Source organism: Anser anser (genome assembly GCF_964211835.1).
Source record: "Anser anser genome assembly, chromosome: Z".
NCBI classification, from domain to species: domain Eukaryota; kingdom Metazoa; phylum Chordata; class Aves; order Anseriformes; family Anatidae; genus Anser; species Anser anser.
Window position 1 is genome coordinate 43,685,670 of NC_139723.1, and position 11,089 is coordinate 43,696,758.

At 38.6% G+C, this 11,089-nt stretch overlaps 1 protein-coding gene across 8 annotated transcripts in view; it reads left to right on the forward strand.

Moving 5' to 3' along the window:
• Nucleotides 1–7,184, forward strand: part of GOLM1 (golgi membrane protein 1) — a 30,587-nt gene extending 23,403 nt beyond the window's left edge. For 5 of the 8 annotated variants that reach the window (XM_083817732.1, XM_083817734.1, XM_083817735.1 and 2 more), the window contains 4 exons: nt 2,595–2,721; nt 3,972–4,259; nt 6,497–6,607; nt 6,913–7,184. In XM_083817732.1, the coding sequence (XP_083673858.1) occupies nt 2,595–2,721; nt 3,972–4,259; nt 6,497–6,607; nt 6,913–6,980 (594 nt within the window). In that variant the 3' untranslated portion in view covers nt 6,981–7,184. The remainder of the gene's footprint in view (nt 1–2,594; nt 2,722–3,971; nt 4,260–6,496; nt 6,608–6,912) is intronic. The other 3 variants (XM_083817739.1, XM_083817737.1, XM_083817738.1) reach the window with 1 other exon arrangement.
• Nucleotides 7,185–11,089: the final 3,905 nt, after the last annotated feature.

The window sequence follows — 11,089 nt, forward strand, 5'->3', positions numbered from 1 at the left end:
GTGTTATTTGAGAGAACTGCAAAAAGAACGAAGCATTAGAGATAGTAAATGCTAGCCATTTATCCCTTTAGAAGAAAGTGAAATTTCTTGTTTGTCTAACCGGTAATTTTTATGAACAGTGCCAGGTAAGTGAGTAAATAACAAACCCATCATTCGGACACGGCTAGGGAAACCTTGTACAGCAAATACATCTTATTTGATTGAAAGATGGAAAATACAAACCGTTTGGGAAGTTGATGTGGGGAAGAGCATACCAAAGAGGTGATCAACTCAATTTCCAGTGTTGCCTTGCAGCAGAGTTTCATTAACATTGCTTGTGCTGGATGTGGTTTGTTTAAAAGTTCCAGCCTGGTACCTGGGAAGCTCGGCTGAAGCCCCTCTGCAACACACTTACAGCCTCCTTCAGCAAGTCCCATAGCTGAAGGCAGTCATTGCTCAAAGCAGGCAGCAGTTTACCAGTCCTCCTTCCAATCTACAGATGGGTTGGTCCCAGCTGAGATAACCACTGATACAGCCGCAGCCAAAATAAATTCTGTTTCCTTGTGTTCCCTAGTGTCTGTGATAGTGCCTTTTATGTCAAGCTGTAACTTTCGCAGTAGTTTGTTTGCTCAAGGATTGCAACTTTTTCTTGTACAGAGGATGAGTTATGTATTGCCATGAATGTTTTTAACTGGAGCTTTTAGCTGGAATAATTCCGTTTTTTTACAGATCACATTGGCTGAGCTACTGTGGTTTCCTTTTTTTCATGCAGTTTGCAAGATGTACATGCTTATGTAATGGAAAGGTCAGGGTTAAAATAAATCAGAGAAAGATGATGGAATTTTCTCTATTGGTTTGTTAATAAATACAGAGCTACTCTTTACAGCTCTGTCTTTTGAGGACTGATGTATACTCCTTGGTTGAGGGATATATATATATAGTGTCTGTATTAATTTCTCTCTTACGTGTTTAAATTATTATTTTTTTTAGCAAGAAGGCCAACTGCTTCAACTTAAATTTTTTCAGCATACACACTTCTTTTATTCAACACTATCATTAAAAATTACAGAGTTAGATATTTAAGGTAATGTAAATTATGGGCTCTATGTGTCTAATTAAGAGCTGAATTGCAGCTGTTAAGTTCAGGCTTCATATTTTTATGGAATTATTTGTGCCCCAGCCTAAAGTGGAAAATAGATTTTTGTTCAGTGTCTGGTGGAGACGCTTAGTTATGTATAAAAAAGAAGCTTGTTTAAATACAGCATTTTTAGGTTTTAATGACTAGGAGGAAGATAGGGTTCTATTGCAGTAAACTTACCAAATCTTCTGTGGTAATAATTGCTTCTCGAGCTTTCATAAGAGTTAGTGTTATATTATTTGTTGTTGATGTTGGACTTTATGGTGTTGACCCAACAAGGTCTTTAGTTCTGCCTGGCCTCGACTGAGCTTAAACATTTTCAAAATAGCCAAGTAATCATGTCCTACAAATCCTCTGCAACTTCAGTATCTTGATTATTTAAACACTTCTTTCTGCAGATGTTTTCCAAATGACCATAGGAAGACTTGTCAACCTGGTATTTTATTGGCATGCTTAGAACAATAGGTAGCTGCAGTTCATCAACAGTTGTAACAGGAAGCTTTTTGTCTGCTGTATGACTTTCCACACCATGGGGTTTCTTACTCATTTGCGTAGTCAGGTATAAAAATGTTTGTCCCTAAATGTCTGTACACTTGCGCTCTCTGGATCTTTAAAAAGATAAATATGTAAGACAAACAGTTTCATTACGGACTTTTTTTTTTTATGCTGGAATAGTGCAACATGGCCTCCGGACATATTTCACGCCCATGTTTGTGTGAACTGAATTGACATAGCTCTTGGCCAGTTAAATGCTAATATGAGTAAAAGCAGCACAGAAAATTTTGACTCTTGAGTTGGAATATCTTCAAGACAATGTACAACTTAGCCATTAATCTTAAAGCAGATCATATGGGTCAGGCTCTGAGACCAGTCTAGTACCAGCAGTCGATAATCCTTAATTCAAAACTCTTCCTTAAGTGAGTTTCATCCAGTTAAATAGATACTGTTGTCTACTTGGTTGATTTGTATGTTTTGTTTTGTTTTTTTCTTCTCTGAAGCCTGCATTCAACATAATTTTAGTCCCGTTCTGTACAGCCTTGATTAACTGAACTCTGATTATGCACGAACTCGGTTTACCTGTCCCTGTACTAGCAGTAGCTAATGCTGTCTGTTCTTACTGCTCTGCTGGCCCTGATGTGGTAGCAGGGCAACAGCGGAGAAAGGTGCAGCACTACAGGTCTGTGGCCCTCACGGCGTAACAGGTAGTGTTTCTGGTGAAACATTAGCCAAAAACAGTAATCTCAGCTTTAATTAAATTAATGGTATCTTAAGTTCTTGTGATGTGTTACATGCTCTTTATATAGAAACATCACTGCATAATCAAGATCATAATTCCATCAACAGTAGAAAAAATTGAGTGTTTACATTTTTTTTTTTATCTCTACTGAAAATTGAATGGATTCTGACCTAATTTTAGCTTCCAAGTCCAGGAACAGATGTTAAGACCAATGTCTGTCTGTGTATATTCACTTTATAGGCTGATAGTCAGCTGCAAGCCTTGAAGCAATCTGAGTTCAAGCAGACTGACTCAGAACAGCCGAAAGATAACGATGTACCAAAAGAAGAACTTACGGTAAAGAAGACAGACCCTCTGCAGGCTCAAGGTGAGATAGAAATCACTGGTATCTTAGGAATTTGAGTGAGAAAGTTTGTAATTTAATGGAACACTTGAAAATATTTTTGTATACATGATTAAGATGGAAAAGTGACACTGGTAGGCTGAATTATAATCAATTTTCCTTTAGCTGTAGGAGGGTATAATTAGTATCTGTTCAAGTATTTTTATTACTATCATTTCTACTAGTTCAGTTATATTGAAATTGACGTGTTGCATGTAAAGGAAAATAAAAACAGTTACCATTCTATCATGGTCATATCACTCACGTACTGGTGAGAAAATACCTTGCTTTTGGATGCAAAGATTTTTAAGCATGTTTTAAATTTGCGAGTTTTAGTAAGTTTGATATATCTAGGCTGCTGCTCTTCTGTACAGAATGGCTGAAAGTTAGGCTTTAAACAAATGCATGCCTGTGCTTTCCATGTGTTGTCAATGAGCAAAATGCAAGTAATGGAAATGATATGCAGGAGATCAGATTAGATAACCTAGTGGTTGCTTATGGCATTAAACTCTCAAAAACTATTAATTCGAATGGATGTGCCTTGTGCATCAGTCTCACAGAGAACTGTGTGTGAGAAATCCAATTTCCTATTTAATTATTCTTTCATGCTATCTTAAATTACAATCCTGGGAGTAATTTTAGAGCAATTCAAGACAACATCTCCATATAACTTATTTGGGTAAATTTTGTCCTGGTGTTTTTTAGTTAAAAATACAAATACACAGGAAAAGTGATGTGGTAATGTCTGCTGAAAGCAGTAGCCTACCTCCACTTCCTCTGTGAAGGCTTTAAGAACAGCCTTCGTTTAGCTGAAAACCTGCCCATGTAACTGCTTTGTCCTGAGATGCTTTTGCACACCTGATCTGTTTTATTGCCAATAACGAAAATGCAACACACAGAAACCTGATGTTGCATAGCAAATTGCAATTTTTATTTAAACTGCTCTATTTCACCTGCCAAACTTTTTTTAACTCCACATGTGAGCATTCTAAGTAGGTAGCAATGTGAATATGTTGACAGTAGACAATGCCACTAGACTTTACAAGTCTCACCTTTTAGCTGTCCCCAGTCTGAAAAACATGGGTTGTCTTCTGTCTTTCTCTTTGGATCTGGTATGACTGAGAGAAAAACAAGAATTGAATGTAAAAAACAAAGCAGCATTTATTAAAGGTTTTTAACTTGTGCTGCCACTGAAAGATGATATTTTTTTACTCAATCATTTTTATTGTTTACAGAAAGAATAAGTGGCCTAGCTGCCATCAGAAAACAGGACCCTAAAGCAGAAGAGGAGAAACTTTCTGGTGAACTGAAACACCCACAGGGTTCAGTCAAGGCTGTCGCAGGTCATAAGGAGATGCCCCCTGAGTCAGAGAAAGAACTGAACCCGGCTGAAGATGAAAAACACGTAGCTGGGCAAGATGCATTACAGCCGGCCACAGAGCAGGTTGCCAATGAGGAGGTGGAGAGGGAGCAGCTCCTAAATTATGATGCTAAGCAGGGTGCATCACCCCCTGGAAAGGCTGGTTGGTAGCGTGTTGTGTGTTGCAAGTAAAGGAATATAAGTGTGTAATAGAGCGTGATTTCTGAAACAGTGATGGCAGCTGGCTGGACGTAGTATAAGGTTTCATAAAGGTTAGCGTGAGAGGTAAAAGGTTAGTTAATCCCCAGCATGCTTCTAATGTCAGTGGGTGAAGATGCAGGCTTCTGTTCGTGCAACAGGAGCTACCAGGCTGGTTTCTTTCGCACCGCTGTCCCAGCCTTTCCCTCTGTCTCTCCATTGTCTGTACACAGCATTTGGGGACGTTAGTCCCGGAAACCTCTTGGTATTGAGGCTGTGGAAAAATACAATGCTTTTGAAAAGGATGAGACATATTGCCCATCCAAAGCATTGATGAGTAGAGATACTGCATATTAATGTTTCGCACATAGTCATCTTATAATGTTGATGTGTAAACGCTAGCGACCCCTGTTTGAAAATATGTTAGCATGAGTGGAAGTTCACCTGAGACTTCAGGTATCTGAAGTTTATTATCATGCATCTGCAAAAGGTTGTCAGCAGAGGTGACGTTTTTTGGCATCCACCATGTGTGACTGTGAACCAGTGTCTCCACAGTGCTGAGATACTGATGTCTTGTCAAAACCTGGCCAGGATCTAGACATCCCCCTGTCTTGAGGAACTCAGTCTTAGGTAGACTTCAATTTGTGCACGCAGCATGGTGCTCCTAGGATGATCAGCACTTTTTATGGTTATCAGCACTTTTTCACAGAACAAAGCAGTATTTTCTGATGCAGTTGAAGCTTACAGCATTCATGCAGGCTCAGTTCCTTGCTTCTCCTGAGCTCATCCCAGCCTGTCTTGTGTATCTGTCTTTCTACCTGGAGTATCTATCCTAAGGACCTCACTGTGACCTCTTCTGAATGTGGAAATCCTTCACCCTTCCTTGTACGATGCAGTATTGAATCTGTAGCTCAGAGAGTAAACAAGCAGCCTGATGGACCACAGGAAATGCTGTCTATGCTTTTCAACCCAGTGAATGCATTCATATAAAGCATTATGTTATGATGTTACCACAGCGGACTTGGCAGGGATAAATAATCTCATCTGCATTGCAGAAGTAGTGTTTTTCCAACTGCATCAAAAAGATGCTGGCCAGAGCAGGCAGTTCTCCAAAGAGATGTGACTATACATGTTAGCTCTTTCCATTTTAACTGAAGTAACAGAACAATCAGGTGCAAAAATCATCCAAAAATTAGTGCAAGAAAAACTCTGTGGTGCGGCCTGTGAAAGGTCAGAGTTTCTGTGAGAGAAAGACCAGCACAGTATTCTTCAGGCTTGATTGCCAAGCAAAAATACCATACCTTGTGGTGTAGGTTCCTTGCAGCCAAAGGATCATCAAGTAGAAATGGATTTCTTTTACGTTCCCCAAGCATCCTGTCTGTCATATAAAGCTTCTTTTAAAACCTGGAGACCTTTAGGCCTATTACTGTAGGTGTTTTGGTCTGAACATGGACAGGATAAAGCTAAAAGCTTTCAAGCCTGTTTCTAAATCAGTTGCTGTTTAGATATTTTGGCTTTTCTTTCTCCTTGAGAACTAGAGACTCTTCTTCTTTTCTTAACTGGGGTATGGTTATACCTCTGCCACTATGTTTTTTATGGCTGGCAAACTGAAAAATAAAAGTAGGACTTCAGCAGTCAGAAATAATTTACTTCTGAGCAATCTGTAGTAAGAAATCTTCATCTTAAGCAAATTTTACTACATACAAGTTGTATCGAGCAGGATGATTCATGACAGAGTGAAGAAAATCTTTTACAGAAAACCACTTTTGTGTCCAGTTAGCACATAGTAAAGTACTCTTTTTATGCTGAATTGGTGGACAAGCCAAAACAAAAAGGGGGGAATCTGAGGTATGTTTTAGCAGTGGTGCTAATACATTTAAAAGCAACTCCATCAGGTTTTCAGTATCATCTTCAGGTTTCACTGTTTCTCTGGCTGTCATGTAATGTATTCTGAAATTGCGTAATGCTTTTTCTTTGTCCATCTGAATGCATTACTGAATTTTATTCCAAATCCCAAAAGATTGTTACCTTGCTCGTTATACAAGATTTACAGCAAAGGTTTTCCATTCAAAAGGAAAAATAATATTAAAACATACTCTTTAAACAGCAATTAATTCAACAGCAAAATAAATTTTGTGCTAGATATTTACAGTAACTGTATCTTGTGCAGCATAGAACTCATTCAATGTAACGTTTTTCCAGACAACCAGGCACAGGAAGCATTGAAGGACAAGAACGTTGACTACAATGTAGATGAGAATGAAGCTGAATCAGAAAGGGACAAGCAAGCAGCACTTGCAGGCATTGCAAATGGTAAATAGGAAAAAAAAAGAATGTTTTAATTCAAGCTGAAAATGTTACCATGATGTTTTGCATGTTACCCTGTAGCAGATACAGCTATTTTTTTCTCTGTTCTCTGAGCTTTCCCTAATTTTGAGTGTGACCTATTTTCTATGTAGCATTACTGAAACTATTTTTTAATGTGTGTTGGGGAGGGGAAGTATCTGTAACTTTACTCTGCCATGGAGTACTAACAGTCCTTTCAGAATTTTCTAGATGAAGACCTATTGCTTCTGAGCCTTAAAGAGATTTCTGTGTCTTTTTTTTTTCCTAATTAGTTCAAAACGCTGAAGAAAATATGAAGAACCACTTATATGACCAAATTGAAAAACGAGAGAGGTTGTGAACAAAGGAAGTTGATGATGCAACTTAGTCACCTCTTCCTATAAATGCAGCAAGGATGAGAGCAAAGTGATTTAAGAATGTCTGATTATCTTCTCAAGACTTAGATAAGGGCCCAAATGAAGTAATATTTTGTTGCGAAATGTTAGTACTGTTCCAGTGGTGAAAAAAAAAATCATTAAATCTTTCAAGGCTTTTTTTTAAAGCAGCTTGACCTCTGCAATGACTCTTTCCTTCCTACTGATTATAAAATTGAGACCAGCAAGCAATAACTGTAGTAACTTTGAAGTCAGATCACTTGTACAGTCATACTACAATCACAGCGTGCATGGATTGGGTGGTAGATGGGAAAGAGTCCTTGGGCAAGGACAGATTTTTTTCCCCTAATCAATGCAGCAGAGAAATCTCCAACCTAGGTTTAAAAGGGGAGGGTAAGCTAACTTGCCTTGACAAAACGTGAAAAGATGAAAAATGGCCCATGCATGCTGCAGTCTGCCCTTATGCCAGTTCTGACACCATTTTATTGCAGTGTAGGTAGACTCAGCATAATTGTAGTTCCTAGATATTGTGCAGTATGATATAGTTTTCTTGGTCTCATAAATGAAACTCCTAGCTTACATGATCTGTACTAGAAAGCAATCACTGTCTTGGTTGTGTTCTTAGCTTTAAGTTTAAAGTAGATTCTGATAATAGTATCTTCTTAAGAGATTAGCAGGAAAGTTTCCTGAAAGCCTTGCTGAACACCTGTTCACAGAATCAGAAGTACAGTATGGTTCAATTACCACTAACTTCCACAGAGTTCAGTCAAACAGACTCCTGACCTTTTGATGAGAGAGCCCTCCTGAAATGTTGTGCCACATCTACCCTTTATCTAGCCACCATCTTCTTCTGAAGAGTAGAAAGGCAAATGCTTGCCTTATAAAACAGCAGATTCAGCTGTTCAAAAAAGTGAATAATCTCTGCTGGACTTGTGAAGGCAGCAAAACAGACTATGCATTTTCCAGACATTTCACCTTCTCTCACAGATGAAGCTGTAGTCGTTGTGAAGTCGTGCGTTACACACAATGTATCATGTTGTTAATGTTCTGTAGTCTTTGTCTTTTCTGCATCTTTCTGAACGTAAACCAAAAACTAGTTCACTTCGGATAGCCTACAACTACCCGTTGCTGCCACTGAAACAACCTTTAACTTCAGTCTTACCTGCATTGTGTGCAGTCAGCGGTTTTGAAGATTGTGTCTGTCCTTAAGACCGACACCCACGTTTGGAAGTTTGTGAATGTGAACCAACCAGTGTGACCAGACGACAGACACGACCAACTTCCCAAACAGCAACTTCATTGAAAAATATAAAGACTTGTTGTGGCTTTCTCTCAATGTGCTTCATATTACAGCCTCCACGGTGTGTCATTCTTAAGTGTACTGTGCTACAGCTCCTGTACGTTAAGGCGTCTAAATGTGCAAGTAGAGGGTTGGTTCTTTTGTGAATGAAAAGAGTAGGGGTTGTCAAAAGAAGGCAGAGCTCAAGTCAGACAGCGCCTATTACACCCAAATCCGCAAACAGATCACTTGCAGACTTGCCAAATGTAATGAATTCTTTTAAGAGAATCACTAATTGTCCATTACTGAGTTCTTTGTTACTTTTTCACCATTTAAGTCAGATTTTACTGGGCTGGGCTACTATAGTAAGTAATAACAGAGAAATGTTTGTAAGCAGTGAGAAAAGGAGGTAATGAGCATCTTTGAATGACAAATGCTGGGAAACTTGGGATGTTTCTGTTATGCTGGTTCTTTTGCTTTATTTTTTTTTTTTTGCAAACCATGTTATGTTTTGACATCAAAATGTTTACATGTGTTCAGAGTAAAATGGGCATTATTTTAGGACTTGGATCTGTAAACTTATGTAGCTGAGATGAAGTTAATCAGGAATATAATAGTGATTATTAAAGAGCGTACATTTAACTGTATGAAATGTGCAATGAAATGCTGTATTCAAGTTGAATGAATGGCTTTAACTTGAAACTGGTAAAATGCCAAACAAAAAATCCTTTATGTTATTAATATATTGCCAGATAATTCTTTTAGAATTAGAATAGTTCACTTAAAACAGAACTACAAATATCAAGTCCAACTGCCTGACCTCTTGGGGGCTAATAAAATGTTATAGCCTATCAATAAGAAAATTGTCTAAATGGCTCTTGAACACCGACAGGCGCAGGGCATCAGCCAGGGCCTGTTCCAGTGTTTGGCTACCCTCGTATAAGGAAACTGCTCACTGTACTTCTGTACAGTACCTAAAATCTGACAAGGCTCCTTGCTAGCCAGCTAAATGGTGTCCTCCCCTTAAACACAACCTCCTCTGTGCAAATCACAACTGGTGTAACTCTGACAGTAGGGGTCTGAAAGCCTGTGTAAAAGCAATATTCAGAACCGTAATGGAATATAGTCTTAATAACTTTAAGTGCTACACGAATGTAAATAGGGTGGTAGGTTTCTAATGGACAAGGGACCTTTATGTCTACTGTACCGAACTTTAAAGTCCAAGGACTGACTTTTATTTGAACAAACGAGATTCACTGCAAACTGTGGTTTACATAGTGTTTAATCACTAAAACTTTTACTTGCATGAGGGAGGGAAAGTTTCTTGACTAGTCTTCTTGGGGTTAAATTAACACTTGTCCTTGATGTTTTTTAAAAGCAAAGCCTGATCCATTTTAGATAATCATTTTAAAATAAAAGTAATCTTCTCTACTGTGCGCTATCTTGTTCTGTACTGTTGATTCAATTCTAATGTTAATGAAAATGGGATAGGTGAGCATTTTTTTAGAGTTCTGTGAATGTGCTACGATGTAGAACTTGTACTCTCATACCTCCTGCTTCCTTTGGAAAAATATAAAAGGCCGTCCCTTGAGCTGCCGTCATGGAGTTAAAGATTTTGAAGACAAGAAATATTTTTATGATTGCTTACAAGGCAGCAGCAAAAGGTAGATGAATTCTTCATGTCCTGCACTACTACCAGTTTACGATCTTTACAACTGTATTTTCCAGGATTTTCATTCCTCTGGCAGTGATATAGAAACATTCAAGTATATGAATCCACATAAGCAAACATGTACAACAGTATGCAACCTCCTTACCAGAGAAATGAGAAACTACTTCTTGAGAGTTCCTCATTCCAGGAAGCTGCAAATTGCTGCCAGACAAAAGAGTTGTTCTACTTCAGAGGTTCGTTCCTGTTTTCCTGTTATAGCTTACCAGTGCTGTTGCTTATGTGATGCCATTGAAGTGGTATTACCCCATGATACAAAGGTATGTTATAAGAAACATAGTCAAGAGGGAGGTGAAAGCTCATCACTGCCTCATTTCGCAGCAGTATGGTTCATCAGAAAGCAAGTCAGCTTTTTAACATTCCTGTTCTCTTATAGTAGAAGGCTGCTTAACACAGGAGCTAGGCTGTTGTTGTTGCTTCACGCCTGGAAGCACAGGAGGAAGAACTCCTCCAGGAAGGGAAGGGTAGGACTGCGGCTTCCCCTGTTTGGGATTTCTATCCCTACTAACCCTTACAGAAGGCAGCAGTATTCAGCAGCAACACTGGAGTCAAAGCAACACAATGAAGGTCGTGCATCAAGAGCTGATGAAGCAACAGAACAAATTAGCAGTCCTTCCTTTGCATTGGCAAAGTTGTAACAGGATTGAAATCACATAGCAAATTAATTAAAATACGCTCCTGGTGTCTTGTGTTCCAGTGTTGCTAGTGCCTATTCTAGTATTAGCTATGCAGATTCTCAAGTGCCATAAAGAAATAAAAAATAACTTACTCCATTTCTTGCTGTCTTTAAGGACATCTCCTCCATTTGAAACAAAATACCTCCTCCACAACTGACTTCAGTAAAGTCAAGTCAGTGAATGCAGGTGCTAAATGAAGTAATCTAGTTTTTATCTGATTCTGATTTGTATAAAGATTGTTATAGCTTGCTGGACGTGGCAAGAAAGGAAATCAGCCTTTCTACTTGCAAAATGAGCACATCTGATTCAGTTTGGGCAAAAGTATGGAAATTGACCATTTCTCCAAGTGGCTTTGTTCAAAGTAGACTTATAGTAGCTCAGCTGTGCCTC